At 35.7% G+C, this 16,860-nt stretch overlaps 5 protein-coding genes across 5 annotated transcripts; 2 read left to right on the forward strand and 3 right to left on the reverse strand.

The window, feature by feature from the left end:
* Positions 1 to 1,978: 1,978 nt before the first annotated feature.
* LOC119631316 (E3 ubiquitin-protein ligase RFWD3) lies at positions 1,979 to 4,389 on the reverse strand. The gene is made up of 3 exons (XM_038023407.1): positions 3,910 to 4,389; positions 3,753 to 3,845; positions 1,979 to 3,680 (listed from the first exon to the last, which is right to left on the reverse strand). Exons 1-3 carry the CDS (start codon positions 4,256 to 4,258, stop codon positions 2,089 to 2,091), a joined length of 2,034 nt encoding a protein of 677 aa, XP_037879335.1. The 5' UTR covers positions 4,259 to 4,389; the 3' UTR covers positions 1,979 to 2,088.
* A 1,931-nt stretch (positions 4,390 to 6,320) lies between these two features.
* On the forward strand, positions 6,321 to 7,826 carry LOC119631612 (cold shock domain-containing protein CG9705). Its single transcript, XM_038023990.1, has 3 exons — positions 6,321 to 6,734; positions 6,867 to 6,989; positions 7,114 to 7,826. Exons 1-3 carry the CDS (start codon positions 6,586 to 6,588, stop codon positions 7,262 to 7,264), a joined length of 423 nt encoding a protein of 140 aa, XP_037879918.1. The 5' UTR covers positions 6,321 to 6,585; the 3' UTR covers positions 7,265 to 7,826.
* A 407-nt stretch (positions 7,827 to 8,233) lies between these two features.
* LOC119631610 (acetyl-coenzyme A transporter 1) lies at positions 8,234 to 10,505 on the forward strand. The gene is made up of 2 exons (XM_038023988.1): positions 8,234 to 10,063; positions 10,122 to 10,505. The coding sequence occupies exons 1-2, from the start codon at positions 8,651 to 8,653 to the stop codon at positions 10,317 to 10,319; spliced, it is 1,611 nt and encodes a 536-aa protein (XP_037879916.1). The 5' UTR covers positions 8,234 to 8,650; the 3' UTR covers positions 10,320 to 10,505.
* A 41-nt stretch (positions 10,506 to 10,546) lies between these two features.
* Positions 10,547 to 12,259, reverse strand: LOC119631611 (eukaryotic translation initiation factor 3 subunit E). Its single transcript, XM_038023989.1, has 3 exons — positions 12,024 to 12,259; positions 11,541 to 11,933; positions 10,547 to 11,472 (listed from the first exon to the last, which is right to left on the reverse strand). Exons 1-3 carry the CDS (start codon positions 12,111 to 12,113, stop codon positions 10,645 to 10,647), a joined length of 1,311 nt encoding a protein of 436 aa, XP_037879917.1. The 5' UTR covers positions 12,114 to 12,259; the 3' UTR covers positions 10,547 to 10,644.
* Positions 12,260 to 12,928: 669 nt separating this feature from the next.
* On the reverse strand, positions 12,929 to 13,637 carry LOC119645138 (probable prefoldin subunit 4). Its single transcript, XM_038045090.1, has 3 exons — positions 13,490 to 13,637; positions 13,182 to 13,403; positions 12,929 to 13,128 (listed from the first exon to the last, which is right to left on the reverse strand). The coding sequence occupies exons 1-3, from the start codon at positions 13,532 to 13,534 to the stop codon at positions 12,979 to 12,981; spliced, it is 417 nt and encodes a 138-aa protein (XP_037901018.1). The 5' UTR covers positions 13,535 to 13,637; the 3' UTR covers positions 12,929 to 12,978.
* Between the last annotated feature and the right edge of the window lie 3,223 nt (positions 13,638 to 16,860).

The raw sequence follows: 16,860 nt of genomic DNA on the forward strand, positions 1-16,860 counted from the left end.
AATGTTAGTTTATAAAATCAATCGTTTTACATTTGATTTGCCTTTTATTTATTTTAAGCCTAGAAATGCAGTCAAGTCGGCTTTCGAGTTCGGCTCAAAAGTTTTTAATGTTCATCGAACAGACGAGCTGCAGGGTTAGAATGAATAGAGAAAGAGAGAGAGAGAGAGAAAGAGAGAGAGTTAGTTGGAGTATGTGCTTCATATGATGAGATCACAAAAATATTTTCAATTAATAGCCTAACGGTAAAATTTTCATCATCATCAAGCCGGAAATCATTTTAACACACATACACACACACACGCAAAGGGAAATGACATCAAATTCATTTATATTATTATTGTAATCCAACGCTTATTCGGAGCAATTTCTGACTATGTTAAATAATTTCTTATATGCAATCAATTATTGATTAAATAAATTTGCGTTAGTTTCGATAGAAAATAATGTTTAGTTTCACTAGCACGTAGTCGAAGAAGAAATTAAAGGATTTGAACAAATTTCGGCAAATAACGCCATGATACTGGCCCGTTGTTCTACACTCTTATTCTAAGTGCGATAATGTTAAGTTTCTATAATTAGATCTTAATAAATCAATTGAAATGTCTTAGACTTTAATGCAAATGTATTATTGAAGCGTATGAGAATCAATTGTATTAAATCGCTAATGTGGCGATTTTGATGCAAACTAGGCATCCTAAGGAGGCAAAGGAAGAGAGTGAGTGAAAAGGCGATTTTAAACGGTGATAAATGTTAACATTTTATCGATTATCGTTAAAAACTCAACAGCACTGATCATCTGATCGGAGGTTTATTGTTAGCAAAAAAAAAAAAAAAAAAAAAAAAAAAAAAAAAAAAAACCCAAACAACCAAAAACAAAAAAAAAGTGAAGAAAAATTTTTATAGAAAATAATTTATTACGAAATTATACATACATTAAATAAGTATATAAAAAAAAAAAAAAAAACAAGAAAACCCCTATTATGTAAAAGATTCGTTCTTATATAAGAAATATATTGAATTGTTTTCAAATATACGTAGCATAGAAAATTTCCGCCACATCCAAACTTGTGTAGAGATCATATCCAACAGTCAATCAACCATACCGTACATTTGATCCCCTTTATTTGTGTTATAAACATACAAACACAACAGTTACATCTATTTGACTACAGCGTGTAAACTATAATTAAATAAATCATACCTTCAAACGCAATATTTAATAAATACTTAGAAAAACAAATTCATTTCAATTTTTATTTCGAATATCTTCGATATGTAATCGAGCAGCACTGTAAGTATGCACATTTTCAAAAACGCACATTTTTGCTTCCAAGCATTGTATATTTTTGGAATAGGAAAGATAGCGAAACGTTCAAATGATTGCCTCGTTTAGAGAACAGGAGGAAATCCATCCGGAAGATATTGACATTTAGGGAATTTACTTATAAATTATGTAAGAATAGCAAAATTGATTTACTCGCTCTGTTTTTTAGCACTCCTACAAGTTGTATATCTCTTTGATGCAATTGATTGATCATGAAGTGAAAACTGTTCTCGTACTGCAACGTATCAGCGTATCAATGGGTCAGGTCATACCACCGCCATCATCGATGACTGTTAGAAAATTGAAAATTATAAATCTTTTGCTGCTTGTTCTTGCTATAACTGTTGTCAGCTATAACGCTGACTTATATGCTACACAAATTTCACTTGTCACTCTTATATCATAGTCGAGCAGTGAATGAATTGATTTAACGAAAGACCGATAAAGCTACAAAATTCCAAACGAACATGGTTTACACATTTGAAATACATTTATTCAAAGGTAATAATAACAAGTAAATAGCAGGTGATTAAAAAAAAAATCAGTCTACACCAAATACAGTTTCGTCCTTATGTTTTCAGTCTCGATCCAACGGAAAGGATAAAATAGCACATTTACATTTGTGATAACTTCATTTCAATTTATTTAAAGTTAAAGTTTATTTATTTTGTTCTGTTTTTTGTTCGTTTTTTGCTAGTTACATGCCAACTACTAATCGGATTGTGTTTCAACGTTCATAGGCTTGCTTATTATTTATTATCGACTAGGTAGAAGCTGTTAAAAGATATATTCGATATTTGGAGTCGGTCAATGCTGCCAGATATATCCGGTCGTTTGTATAGATGGGACATGTATCGTAGACAACGTCCTGAACAGGTAAGGATTGCAAGCGTTGCTCTTGTTTAACATCAAATAAAGTTAGCATTTTCGTATCCTGTAAGTAAGCAGCGATTAATGTGTTAGATTGGACCGCAATCTGTGAGGAACGTGTCATAACATTTGTGAATTTTGAACCATAAAATGTAATACTAATGCTGAAGATGACACTACCATCGATTTTATCTATTTTTCCTAAAATGTAACGCTCTTCATGATTACACAGCCGGCTTCTTGTCGTTACAAGCACTGTGTTCTGGGCAACGTCAACTTTCAATGAAGTAAACGGCCCGTCAACATTCAGCCGGCAGGGTGTCGTTTCTCTTATTGATGATGAATATTCATAGAACCACAATGACGTGAGCTTGCATACAAGAAAACCACCAAACGGAAACTGGCTACTAGGAGCGATGGAGGCTACGTTAATAACAGGACTGGAGTCAGCCTCTGCTTTATATTCATTTACCATTGCTTCTGGGAAACGTATGTCGAACACGCAGGTGCTACCATGCTGTGTACCCAAATAAAGGAAATACTCCCTGTTACGATCTAGTGAACAGGACCATATAGGTTTGTCAGCTGACATAAAGGTTGCTGATGCTTGTCTACTACGTAAATCAAACAGTTTGGTACGCACTTCCATGCTTGTAACTGCCAGCAACTGTTGGTTGACAGACAAACTAATGTCGCGTATTAATTTACTAGAGGCATGCAGGAATGTTGATGGCTTAAAGGTCGGAGTGTCGATAAACCGCAACCCATAGCCCGGAAATAGCCCATTGGAACTTTTTTGTGACACAATCATGCTAGATTGCAAATGAGCGTAGACCATTACTCGGCTACCTGGCTCTCGCGAAATCTCCACATTGCGTTCCAAAAATAATTTATATGTTTGTAGGGATCTACGGGAACCACCGGCTAGATATGTAGTGCCGCCACCTCCGTTTTGAAGTAACAATCTCATACGATCCGATTCCGCTTCGGCACGTTTCAATTTTTGTGCAACATGTGTGTACGAGATTTTAAGTGCGCTAAGCTCAGACTCCAAGCTTTGCGTCCGATTACGTTCAACGCCTAGCTCATCGCGCATACGATGCTCTTCGCTGCGATCAACAGCGCGTAGTCTTTTAGCGTATATGTAACGAATCTCTTTAGGATGGGCTTTCGTCTTGCATTGTGGACATGCCCTTGTGCCTGTCTGTCGAGCACTCTCATTCAGCCATCTTCTTATACAAGAGTCACCAAAAAGATGACCACATTTCAACGAAGCCAATCGATGTTCTCCTGACATTTCCCACACATCGAAACATATCGAGCAGGTGAGGCCATCATCGTCATTGTCAGGCGAACTCTCATTAACTTTCGGAGTAGTGTGCGTCGTTTTCTCGGTTGATAAACGCTTACGCTTCTTTGGTTGGGGTGAAGTAAGTACATCGTTATTATTGTCTGCAACAACGGCCTCCGGCTCATTGCCATCACCTATATGGCGTTCATTTTCATTGTTAAGTAAAAAAAACGTTCGAGCTCGTAATTAAAAATTCTTGTTATTACCTATTTCATGATTAGTCTCGTTGCTACCAGATGCTACTTCTATTTCTATCGCGTTACTGTCTTCAGAACTCGATGACTGTGGATTTGTGTTGTCTAAACAAAAAATATGCTCTGGGTGTGACTTTAAACACAGCTATAACTTATGAATATGTCTTACCAGTTTCGAGTGTGCCTGGAGCGCTGTTAATTGTTAATAACGAACTCGTATTTGACTGGTTATCGTCATCCTCTTCGAAGACCGCGTTCATGAAAAGCGAAGATGCGCTGCTCGACGACGCAGTAGAGGAGAGGTAATCATGATCGGTATTGCTTGGTAACAAGCGAGCTGCGCTAGATCTAACACTGGCCTGACTTGTTCGGCTTTGTTGTGCACTTGGGTTTGTTGAGTTCTGTACATACACTCGCAGAACTCTTCTTCGCAAAGGTATGATAGGATCCTCGAAATCAGTATCTGAGTCCTCCGAAACAACATTGACCGCATAATCATGATCATTTTCTTCATCCATTATCGACTTTCGCCTAGGGCAATTAATATATATCTAATGAATACTTCTATCTTTTTTTTCCAAATTCTAAAGAATGACAAGAAAATCCCTGCTACACAAATCAAAAAATATAAAACACCTTAACCTTGCGTACGTTAAAATACCGACAAGTTTTTCATTTAACTGAAACGACGTGGAAGAGAAATCATTTATATATAAAAGCTGATAGTATCAGTAAATCTACAAGTTTACTTACAACTTAGAAAGAATTCATGTTCATCAACTTCAGTTACATGCAACAAAATTTTGTGGACGATCTACATTGACATGCACATGAACGGATGATATCAATTTATAAAATTACCTTGAGCGCAAAAAGTCTTTTATAAAATATAAAGGGTGGGAAAAAGAAGGCAATTATTTTGAGGTAGATGGCTGCAATGATCGATATCTCGCAAAGTATCGATAAAACACTTACAGATTTATGTTCATTGGAAAGGTGATATTTCGCACTAAAAAAATTCTTTTGTTGTCTTTTGTTTAGTCCACTTAATTTTTAGCTACAGGGTGTTAAAAATTGAAGTCAACAAAAAGAAAATTCGATACACTTTGCAGTTTTTCTTTAATAAAGTCGCAAATGCAAGCCAGACCGCTGAAATTGTGAATGCTGTTTATAGTCCCGAGGATGTATCAGCCAATTACGCGCAATTTTGGTCTCGATGATTCCATTTAGATATTTTTGATGTTAACATTGCACTTCGGAGAGATAGTCCCGTCGTCGGAAATGTCGATAAAATCACAGAAATGATCAAAGATGACGGGCATGTTAGCAATCACAGCATCGCCCAGGAGCTAAAGATCACCCATAAAACAGTTTTAAAATACACAAAGTTGAATTCAAAAAGAAGCTTGATGTTTGAGTGCCCCAACAATTATCAGAAAAAAACAGGATATATCGAATTTCCACCTACGAAGTCGGAAAAAACCAAACGGAATGAAATCGTCCCATTTCTTAAACCGATGGTAACTGGGTGTGAGAAATGGGTCACATGCGACAGCACTGTTGCGGAAACGATCGTGGTTAATGAGAAGTGAAGCAGCGCAAACGGTGAGCAAACCAGGACTTACGGCCAGCAAGGTTCTGCATTTGGTGAGACGGGAAATGAATCATTTATTATGAATGGACCGTTTGAAGCTAGCGATTGGCCAGAAACGGCCAGAACTGACCAACAGGAGAGTTATTCCAGGTTTCAATAGCCGACACACGTCTATAATAATCCGTGAGAAACCCAGGCGACTTGGTTGCGAATTTTTGGATGCATTCAACATATAGGCTGCACTCGGCACCGAACGATTACCATGTTTTTCTTGCATTGCAAAACTTCCCTAGTGATAAGAAATTGGCACCAAGAGAAGACTGTGAAAATCAATTACTAGAGTTTTTCCCCAATAGAGACCAAGACTTCTATGAGAGACGTATCCTGAAACTAACTCTAAATATGTTAAAAAAAGTCTTAAAGTTCACGTAAAAATAATGGACTTCTTTTTCGGCATCTTAATATTTAAGTAAACAACTACAGTCGTGTCAATCGAAATAGCATATATATGCTATATCATATAGTTTAGTGTTTGCAATTTCGCTTTCGTAACGGAATAAATTAAGTATTTATTTTTTGTTTGTTTAATTCATATGCAGATTCCAAATCCATTCCAAATTTCATTAAATTGAGTGATATGTAATATTATGTATATTACACATTTAAAATGTGAAAGTTAATCATTGTGTGAATTTTTATTGAAACTGCATTTCTGACGGCTTATTTTTATTCAGAAGACATTAAAACAAAAAACACAACAGCTTGCGAAATGATAGAATAATTTTATTTATTATTACTGATAATTGATCTGTCTAATAATAATCATTGGTATAATTAATAATGGTTGTGATCTGACATTTCTTTATGGTAATTTGCAATATTTTGCTAAAAACATAATCAATTATCATATTTTGAATTATGCTTAGGAAAACTGTGGGGTAGCCCTATCACCGAATTGCAAGTAGATAGATTGTGAAATTGGCAGCACTGAAAAATCATTTTAGTTGATTTTGTTGTGTACAAAAAAATAGTTGATTAAATAATTTGCCACATTATAGGAAATTTGCGGTAGTTCTTAATTAGCTTCTAGTGTTAAACGTATGATAATTCGAAGTAAAATACAGTGCAGCTCCCTTTGCGGAATATAAGCGAATTTAAAGAATTAGAGTTATACTCACCACTTTGAAAAACCTAACGAGTTTCAATCTGCTGAAATTTATTAAATCCAACAACTTGAAAATACTTACATAAATGTCTCAGGCTGCCGAAACAATGGAAAAGCTTACACCCGGAAAGCCACCAGTACCAATTTGTCGCCGCAGTACTAGCAATAGTCCCAATTCTTCCGCTCTGCAATTGCCGAGCCCTATTATAACAAGACGCACTAGAACTGCCTCAACGTAGGTAGAATCTTTCATTTTGTTATATCGGTAGAATAAGAGAATTACGAGCGAGCTTGTTGCATTTCTATTCGTATCAATCTCAATCGGATAAAATAAATGATTTCATACGGTTTTTAATTCTCTTCACAGTTCTGCTCGTGCTTTGGAAAATCCGATTGTTACCGGTATTGTGAAATCCTTTAGTCGTACTAAAGGCCATGGTTTCATAACTCCAACTGCCGGCGGCGAGGATCTATTTTGCCACATATCCGAGTAAGTACATTTTCATTATTAGACATTTACGCTTTCACTCATAAAGCTTATGCGAAAATTCCTTTCTATTGATCCAAAATGCACGTAACTCTCCCCCGCCAACATCTACAACTAACATCTATAGCATCGAGGGCGAGTATGTTCCGATGCCAGGAGATGAGGTCAAGTACCGCCTCTGCGCTATACCACCCAAAAATGAAAAATTTCAGGCTGTGCATGTTAAGATCATTAATTTTTCGCCAGAGGTCCATCGTAGATGGGAAGATTCTTACTAACGTAGAAGATCAAAGTACCAACGAAAAAACTACGACAAACCGTCACAAATGCCTGCCGCGTTATAAAATGAAACAAAACAATACATAATAGCACAAAAGTGAAAAAGCCTCATTTTGTCGGCACTATTAGTATTACAATAGGGTCAGAGAGTTTTTTTTTATTATTCTTAAAAAACAAAAAAAATGAAAAAGAAATTTAAGGAACAAGCAACGCTAAACATAAAAAAAGTTAAAATAGGTGTAAAGATTTAATGCTTACAAATTGAATTGGATACAAATACATATTTAAATATATGCGCAATCAAGCCTGCAAATCATTAAATTAACAGAATAGGGCGTCCTATAGCCGATGATAACATGCAGTGAACCAACATAAAAGTAATGTTCTGCACAATTTTGGCCAAGGTGTACAATATATATAGCGTTTAGATTAAAAATTTTCGGGACAATATATGTACACAACGCCTGCATTGTACACAAAATTCAAAACCTGTTTGATATCAACAAAGAGTTCTTGATTGTTCCGCTAACATATGCACGATACAGTAACAGCGCGATCAGGTTGGTATATATAAGATGTGTTAGGATATGTATAAATGTTCGTTTGGCACTTTGCCACTATGTATTATATTCGTTAAGCATGTTTTGCTCTTTACCAAACTAACAGCATCGTTCAAAAGCCATAAATACGTGTTGTTGTTTCCTCATCTCTAGGTAAAAGCAAGAAAGAAAGCCATATTAGCGGCTTGGTTTATCTTAATACTTAAAAGAAAATTTCCTTTTCCAGAACTAGTTCTAATCATAAGTTTGTTGTTGGAAAAAGGGAATTCGAATTTGAATTAAAGGGCCACGCTTAGATTTATTTCTTATGTATGAAGCAACTCTAGTAAATAAGCGTTTGCTCGTGCGGCAACGGGAAAAAAAAATAAGTTTACGAGACTTACGTGCACATAACAAACCGATGAATAATATTACAAGTTGGAACGAATGACTGGTTGAAACTGATGATTAAATATGTGTTGCGTGTCGGTTACTTATCGTTTGTCATTCGCACGTTGATGTTTATAAAATAAATAAAGTAAAAAAAAGTAGACATATCTTGTATCTGCAAATAAAGCAGTCAGATTTTTTTTTTTTTTTTGGTAAATCATTCCATATTTTGCGCAAAGTAGCTGAATAGATATTTCCTGTTTGAAAGCTTGAGTGCAAGTGCCGCATTTTGTTTCTTATGTGAACTTGGTATAAAAATAAAATTGAAAATATCCCAAATTCTTGATCCAATGACAACAGAGGGCTGACGTGTCGTTTTATTCTGCATTTATTTTATTTTGAAATTTTCTTTGGCCGATTCCGGATCAATTGAACTGTATATAATTTTCCAATACAATGAGCTTGAGGCGTCGTCGAGATTCAGAGGGTAAAGATGAATTCCCTTTACCACCTACAGAAGGTCGAGAGAGTGTAGAGCACGAAAAGACTGACATTCGTGGAGATAAGGCAAATATTGCCTTATTGCTTTTCTTGTATATTCTCCAAGGAATTCCAATTGGATTGATTGCGGCTGTTCCCATGTTGCTGCAGAATCGTGGAGCGAGCTATCGGGAGCAAGCTGAATTCTCGATTACTTTGTGGCCCTTTAGTCTGAAATTGTTGTGGGCACCCATCGTCGATTCATGTTACATACGAAGCTTCGGACGCCGCAAGTCGTGGCTTGTGCCGAGCCAATATATGATTGGAATTTTCATGCTATTTTTGTCTATGCATGTGGAACAATGGCTGGGTGGAAATGGACAAGAACCTAATGTACCATTATTAACACTAGTCTTCTTCCTATTGAATTTCTTAGCTGCCACTCAAGATATTGCCGTCGACGGCTGGGCCCTTACGATGCTGAAAAGCTGCAACGTAAGTTATGCTTCTACATGTAACAGTGTTGGCCAGACAGCTGGCTATTTTTTTGGCTATGTGACGTTTATAGCGTTCGAATCAAAGGATTTTTGTAATAAATATTTGCGGTCAGTACCGAAAGATCACGGTATGATCACATTGCCTGAGTTTCTATGGTTTTGCGGCTGGTGCTTTCTTCTTGCTACCACCTTAGTTGCAATTTTTAAAAAAGAGCACGACTCAGCTGTGGGAAACTCAGAGGTACGACGACGTTCGGATATATATGAACTCAATTTGTACGAAAGTTATAAAATTTTAATTAGTATGATACGAATGCGACCAATACAAATATTGGCGATTATTTTGCTCACTGCAAAAGTAACTTTCTCTGCCGCTGATGCAGTAACTCAATTGAAACTAATTGACGCCGGTGTGCCAAAGGAAAAACTAGCACTGCTTGTGGTTCCTGTTATACCACTTCAGATAATATTACCTTTAATTGTAAGCCGTTATACTAACGGCCCTCGACCCATGGATGTATATGTCAGTGCTATACCTTATCGTATAGTTTTCGCGTCAATGGCTACTCTTATCGCTTACTTCACACCCTATATGATATCCGGCGGTTATGTGCCCTTCTATTACTATGTCTTGCTAGTGGTGAACTATGCATTTTATCAAATCTTCTTATACTGTATGTTTGTGGCAGTTATGGCATTTTTTGCTACGATATCGGATCCTGCCGTAGGTGGCACGTACATGACTTTCTTAAATACACTCTCCAATTTAGGAGGCAATTGGGCCAACACTGCCATATTATGGCTTGTTGACGTGCTTACGTGGACGGAATGCGTTCATAAAAATCCAGCATTGGTAATGGATAACAATTGCTCGAGTAAAAAGCAGAAGGAGGTAAGATGTTAAAATTCCTATTGGCGCATTTGATCGTATGTATGACTTTTTCATGAAGGAATGTAGTTTGGCCGGTGGCGAGTGTAAAATCGTCTTTGATGGCTATTATATCGAGTCCGTCGTTTGCATTGTATATGGCGTACTATGGATGATTTTCGCTCGGAAATGGGTTGCTTATTTGCAGAACTTACCGAAAAGGGATTGGTTAGTGGCGAAATCACCACAGAAAAGCAGTTTCACTACAAAAATCAGGTAGCAATTAACCGTTTAATTGAAGTCGATGCACAAGTGAGGCTAAACCATTTCCTCCAAACGCAAATAATGATGCTTTCCTTAATTTGTTTGTTTAATATATAAGTTTGGTTTACTTTTATTTTTAGTCTTAGCTTTTATTCGAATATTAATGAATGGAAGAATAAAAGAATTACTTATTACAATCGCATCCATTTTGAATTTGCATTTCAGCCTCGAATGCTTGCGATGTTGTCGAATTCTTTTGTTAATCATTTTTTAATGAATCAAATATTAATCGGGAATATTTAACGCTAAGAGCTGTAGTTATTGGGCCAAGAGTTCGGAACCTAAGACGAGTAATATTTCCACGAGTCTACTGATTCTTGATTCTTTTGTTTGCTTTTACGTTCAATTAGGCCAGCTAAATGTTCAGATCGCATTGACAAGGAGTCAATCTTTTCAACCAGTTGTTGGTATGGGCTCAATGGTTGGGTTCCCATAACTACGTGACCCAATTTTGAGTCAATTTTTGCGTTAAGACGAGCATTGCGTATTAAGTTTACGATCCAGCATTCGGCCTCGACGGGATTCATATTGAGCTTGTCAGCTAGCATGCTAATAGTGATGCATTGGTGAATACGGCAAAATGTCTCGAATATCATGAGACGAGCATCTTCGACGAATTCATTTAAGCAAGCGACAATAAAGAAATCGTTAAGAATAACAGTTTGGCACTCGTGCAATTTTAGGCGTGCACCTTCGAAATCGAAATTAACATACAAGCACTCCAGGAATTCCGTGATAGGATCGCGGTAGGTGTAAGACTCTTGTTGAATAACTTTAATGAGGTCTTTCAGGGCATTGCGCCGGCCACGATTAATTATAACGGCAGTGGCCAAGTAACGCATAATGTGTGGGCACATAGTTTGAATGGCATTCAAATATAATTGTTTGTATAAAAACATCTCTATGATGAGATCACGTCCTTTTGGATGATTGAAAAACACCAAAACGGACCAATGGATGAGCCAGGTGCGCTGCTGCAAAGCCTGAAGGGTTGTAAAATTCGCATTATCGATATATTCACGTAAATGTGTTAAATCCTCCAGAGCTGTGTTCCAATTAAGAGTCAATATTTCAGCTGCTAATTTACCCCACAATACATTCAAATAATTCTATGAAAAATATGAAAATATAAGTACACTCATAAGACGCCTACAAAATCTAGTGAAGGAATAATTACTTTATCGTTCGGCGACATAACAATCATGCAGAAATACAAATAGGAAGTTGACTCCTGATAATTACCGCATTCATACAAATATTTGGCCAGTTTATATGCACTCTCTAAATGTTCCACTTTAAAATTGTAATCCTTTTGCAACGCATTTACAAATGTCTTTGAATCTTTCATGCTTTCCCCATTTTTTAGGATATCGGTCGCCTTCATAATAGGAGCTACTTCGTTTTGAAGCTGTTTTAGCGTAGCTAAAACCTCCTCTTTTCGCTGTACCAGCTCTTCAGGCATATCTTGACAAAGACCTAAGCGTTTGCGTGTATCCATGGTATAATCAATCATGTTAGTTTTGTTTACTGTCTCCAAAATGTACTCGAGCAGCTCCTTCTGGTCGTATATCTAACAAAAATGTCGAAATACGCAGAATTTCCAGCATTATAATTTTTACAAAAAGTGAAAACAAGTTTCATTAGACAATGTAAAACTAACCTCTTTGCCACATAAAAATTCAAGTAGTGGAAAAGTTAAATGTCTGTCCAAGAATTGACAGTTAATTCTAGTCAAATCAAATTGAGCCATTTTCACAATATTATCAACTAGTTTGCAATATTTTTCAAATTTCTACTATATTTTACTCTTACAATTTTATTTTTCTCTCGGCAATAATAACGTGTCCACGAGTCTTAAAAAACGCAATGGAGGCTGTAGAATGTAAAATGGTTAAACACACAATTGTTTTATAAAGTCTTTAAAATAAAATATATGATGCAACTCTGTCAGTGCAAAATACTGCTTCACATAAACCTGCCCTTCAAATTTTTTTCCTCTCTTGAGTGAATATTACAAATTAATCCTTTACATATGTATTCAAGAATTTTAATCATTAAAGAATAGAGTTTCCAATTTATTAATTGTTCCTCTATAATTCATTTTTTAAGGCAAGCTTATTAACTTATGAATTTTTTGAAAACTCCTACTAACCTTTAACAACTATGATCTACTGAATTTGCTCATAAAATTAAACAAACGAAATATGCAACCCTGTGTAAAAAAAATCGGATTGAAAAATGTAATATCGTATTTGAAATTTTTGTAAATTTTTGCCTATGGACAAACATGGACTTTTCCGATTGATCCGCCGTTGCAGGCAATTCTAAACGTACTTGCTGTCAAATGGGGTGCCAAAAAATGCGTTTCAATTAAAAATGTTTCAACCATTTGTCTTAATAGACAGTCTTCCCTAACTGTTGCATTTTCTTCGCCGGAGCACCTTGAAATTACACCAAGAACCTGCTGAACTGAACAGACGATTTATGAGATAGCTGTGGGACCAATTTGATGAGTGCACTTACAACGTTAGCTTTCAAATTTTATATAAAACAATTTATGTCTTTTCGACTTTTTAATGATTTTATCATTGAGATGAAAGAACACAGTTATTTATCTAATCATCACTTTCTAGTGAGATGTTGCTACCAAATCGTTGATAAAGTTGAGCTTTAAGTTCATTCATTTCGCCTTTGATTTCGTTGGCCTGCGCCTCTATATTCGAAATCTCTCGTAGAGTCTTTTCCTTTACTTCTTTTAAAAGTTCCTGCAATAAATTTAGTTATTCTCGTTATTCATATATTAGTAGTATCTATATACCTGAGTACGCGACAATTTATGTGATAAGAATACTTCCCCAAATAGAAATGGTATATCTTCATCTTCATCGAAGAGCTCAATTTCTTCTAAAGCCTCTTCGACATTCTTTAGTTGGTTCTTTTTCGTTTCCAATTCAACTTTCAACTCATCCATGCGGGCATTGTGCTTGGCAAATTTGTTAATCTTTTGTTGATCATCGAATGATATGTGAACGTCATCGTGCTATGTATTCAACAAAATTCGTGATTAGCGAATTAACAACAACGCAATCTGTTAAATTCTTTAATAATTTGTTTTATAGCACTTACGTTTTGAAAGACTTTGGTATTGCCGGACGCTACTTTGGCTGCCATAATCTGTTTTATTATTTTTCTGCAGCTTAAATAATACAAATAAAATAGATTCTCTGCGTATGTTCAGTGAAATATTTTCCACAGAAAAAGCGTAGATAACACGAAGTGGAAATAAATTCAAGCACAGTTCTCCTCGTACACGTTGTTAATCCAATACGATGATTTGCAATTATTAGTTTCTAGGTAGGCAACACTGTATTTATTCAAAAATCCAGTGCTGGTTAAACTTATATATTTTTCTTAGCATTTGTTTTTTCTTGGATATTTATTTAGGTAAATTTAAAAAGTGATCGTCATAGGGTTTTATACATGGATTATAACGCTTTAACGATAGCATATATTAAGTTTAAAAATGATAACTATTAAATAATAATAAACTTAAGAGAAATTTTCGGATACTTTTGGTTAATAACCTTTGTTTTGTGACGTCAACTGGTAAAAAATTGGAAATCATTACTTGTCTAAACTTTTTACTTACAACTGCATACAACTTTTGTTAATACCCAATACATAATGCATTTTTACTTTATAACGCTAATTGGTAACACATTGGAAATCGTTCCTCGATTTGATTAGCAAGCATTGAAAATTATTATTCGCTTTTATTATCTCCATATTTACAAATTTTGTATAGTCCAGTTAAATATCGAACAAACATAACTTTGTCTTTCATAATTATTTTATTTTTTTAGTGTGAATGTTAGCAAGGAAAGCGACAATCTTAGTCATAAGCGAATATTAACTTTTGTTTTCGTCTCAGACGATAGTTGGTTAAGAGATACGTAATGAACCACCAAAACAAATTAATTATTGCCATACGCTATTGGCGTAACAACTAGTGAAAGTGGAATTTGTTTTTGCATCGGTAATTTGAGGGGATATATAATTATGGATGGGTTATCAGTTATGATTGAAAACGACAATTGGATTGTGAGTTTAGTAGTTTCAATAATATTACATATCAAATTTGGGTAATACGTTCTGTAGCTGATTTCCGTACGTACGAAAGCAAAAGTTTAGGCAATCATAAAAGTAGTAAAAGTAGTTTATTAAAAGAATTTATCTACTGTTGCAGATTGGGGGAGGAGGTTCCTTAGGGATCTAGTGGTATTGTTGTGTTAAGACTAAGTATATATGTTGTGTTAAGACTAACTATATATGTTGTGTTAGGACTATATATATTTATTTCTTTGGCAATGAGTAAGCGAATATTTATTGTTTATATTGCACATATATGTTAGAGTAGACAATACGTTGTACATTATTCCCAGTGTGTTCCAATAAGCAGATTTTGTCAGTTGATCAACTTGCCACTTGCGGTGGTGTTCCTTCATTTGTTAATAGTGATCCAGCAGAAAGTAGCTTTTATCGTAGGCTATCAGTGATAATGCAAGTTTCGAGTTTATTTTTACAAGGAAGATTTATAGCTTAAGGGATAGCGCTAGCTTCAATTGTGAACGTTGAAGCACTTTCGTGATGTATGTGATTAAACGGAACTTGCCTTGCAGCATGTAGGTGTCTGTATAAAGAAGATACCGACCACCATTTCCATATGGACATGAGATGGTGATCTGTCGTTTCCTTGGCAATAGTATCTTCGCCGAGAATGAATGTGTTTGTTATAAGAAGTTTGGAAATGGCTTTAGATATTAAAATATATATAGTCTACTAAATTGTTGAAAGCATAGACATTGGCTCGAAAAGCTTGATGATGGATCAGTTTTAGGCAGCTATTGCAGCTATTGCTATAAATTATCAAACCGTAGTTAATCTTATTTAAGACAAGCATTTTATGTATTTAAATGCCGGCGTATCACAAGGCTCTGATAATTCCTCCTTCTCTCTTCTTGATGTTCATTAACGGCCGTTTATGCGTTTTCTTTCTTCTTTCATTGTCAGGTTTGAAGGGGCTCGGTGTTCAGGTGCTCATGGGTGACGAAAATACTTCCAAACTTCTCGATAGTCCTGAACATCGATGTAATATGAGCTGTGTAGTGCTTATGTGTAGGTACATCCAGGATAAGTGTTCTACAAAGATGGAAGAGATATTTCCATCAATTAATTCCTTTACCACAACCTCACCGCTTTCTCAACGTTCTTATTTACCCGCCTTGGAGTTTCCTACATACCGCCCAACGCACTACCGCGATTGGTCGTTCTTTAAGCGTACTGCCCGCCTATAGAACAATGTACTACCCACGATCTTTCCCATTGTGCCTGATGTTTTCCACTTTTAAGTTAAACTTTGACAGGCGCTACTCTCTCTTCCTATTTTTCAAAATTCGTAATCAAATATAGAAATAACCCCTTGACCAACAATTCTCGAAATTGAGACACAGATCTCTTCTCTAAGAGGGATCGATACAATGGATTGCTGGTCGTAACGCGTTTGTGATGTTAACTTTGTTGCTTTTCATTGGACAGTGGAAAAATCCGAATCGCATGTGTTGATAAAAGATTGTTTTGTGATCAAACTTGGTATAGGCTTGAAAAGTTTTATGGCTCTACCTTCCCGAACGACACGAATGATACTGGACGTGAACGTGTTCGCCCAAAAAAGATTATTATATTGGGAAACATTAAAAAAAATTTTAAAAGCTATTTTTAATAATCGAAAAGTGCCAGAGATAGGTGACGTCCTAAAGATGTTAATATGCAGTGTGGCTGGCTAAGAGGGAAATTGCATGAAATGAAGTTTCAGTTGCTATACCACTCACACTATTTCGCGGATTTTATGCCCAGTGATAATTTGGGAATTTTAAGAAGATGTTGCCGAGAAAATCTTCGATCGATCAAGCGGTGATAAGCTCCCTGGGCAACTGATGCGTATTTTGAGGAACTTGACAAACGGTTTTATTAAAAACATATATTAATTTTACAGAAACGTTGCGTTAAGAGTGATTGCGTCGTTCTCGATGTCTTGATGTTGCTCAACAAAATCGAAATTTCCAATGAAATTCTTTTTTTTTTTTTAGCAACTCCCAAAAATTATTGACCGACATATACGATTTATTTAGAGTTTAAGATTTTCTTTTGATAACTCTTTAAATGTTTCATTTAGATTTGGCTTTTATTCGCCTATCTAAATCTAAAACTAAGTAAAATACGAAAAAGAATAAAGGGACCGGAATGAATTGCCGTGAGAAGGAATGAAAGTTTTAAAGCTAATGTGGGCGACAGAGAAATTGCAAATGCTGCCAAGGAATGCCCACTTTATGGCTTGAACAGTTTAGAATCTAATATAAGTTATATAGACAGCTGAAATAAATGCCAAATTGGAAGAAGCAGAAGCTCTTGTAACAATAATTTTGGAAAAAAATTGCGCT

Source organism: Glossina fuscipes, unplaced genomic scaffold (assembly GCF_014805625.2).
Source record: "Glossina fuscipes isolate IAEA_lab_2018 unplaced genomic scaffold, Yale_Gfus_2 1, whole genome shotgun sequence".
Taxonomy (NCBI): domain Eukaryota; kingdom Metazoa; phylum Arthropoda; class Insecta; order Diptera; family Glossinidae; genus Glossina; species Glossina fuscipes.

Excerpts from the sequence above, each read along its gene's own strand:
- LOC119645138 (XM_038045090.1), bottom strand. The coding sequence starts at position 13,534 with ATGGCAGCCAAAGTAGCGTCCGGCAATACCAAAGTCTTTCAAAAC. Across the intron at positions 13,404-13,489 it reads ATACCAAAGTCTTTCAAAAC|CACGATGACGTTCACATATC; the intron begins GTAAGTGCTATA and ends TTGAATACATAG. Across the intron at positions 13,129-13,181 it reads ATAAATTGTCGCGTACTCAG|GAACTTTTAAAAGAAGTAAA; the intron begins GTATATAGATAC and ends AATTTATTGCAG.
- LOC119631611 (XM_038023989.1), bottom strand. The coding sequence starts at position 12,113 with ATGGCTCAATTTGATTTGACTAGAATTAACTGTCAATTCTTGGACAGA. Across the intron at positions 11,934-12,023 it reads AATTTTTATGTGGCAAAGAG|ATATACGACCAGAAGGAGCT; the intron begins GTTAGTTTTACA and ends CATTTTTGTTAG. Across the intron at positions 11,473-11,540 it reads TTATGTCGCCGAACGATAAA|AATTATTTGAATGTATTGTG; the intron begins GTAATTATTCCT and ends TATTTTTCATAG.
- LOC119631316 (XM_038023407.1), bottom strand. The coding sequence starts at position 4,258 with ATGGATGAAGAAAATGATCATGATTATGCGGTCAATGTTGTTTCGGAG. Across the intron at positions 3,846-3,909 it reads TCCAGGCACACTCGAAACTG|ACAACACAAATCCACAGTCA; the intron begins GTAAGACATATT and ends TTTTTTGTTTAG. Across the intron at positions 3,681-3,752 it reads CGAGACTAATCATGAAATAG|GTGATGGCAATGAGCCGGAG; the intron begins GTAATAACAAGA and ends AACGCCATATAG.
- LOC119631612 (XM_038023990.1), top strand. The coding sequence starts at position 6,586 with ATGTCTCAGGCTGCCGAAACAATGGAAAAGCTTACACCCGGAAAGCCA. Across the intron at positions 6,735-6,866 it reads CGCACTAGAACTGCCTCAAC|TTCTGCTCGTGCTTTGGAAA; the intron begins GTAGGTAGAATC and ends TTCTCTTCACAG. Across the intron at positions 6,990-7,113 it reads CTATTTTGCCACATATCCGA|CATCGAGGGCGAGTATGTTC; the intron begins GTAAGTACATTT and ends TAACATCTATAG.
- LOC119631610 (XM_038023988.1), top strand. The coding sequence starts at position 8,651 with ATGAGCTTGAGGCGTCGTCGAGATTCAGAGGGTAAAGATGAATTCCCT. Across the intron at positions 10,064-10,121 it reads CGAGTAAAAAGCAGAAGGAG|GAATGTAGTTTGGCCGGTGG; the intron begins GTAAGATGTTAA and ends TTTTTCATGAAG.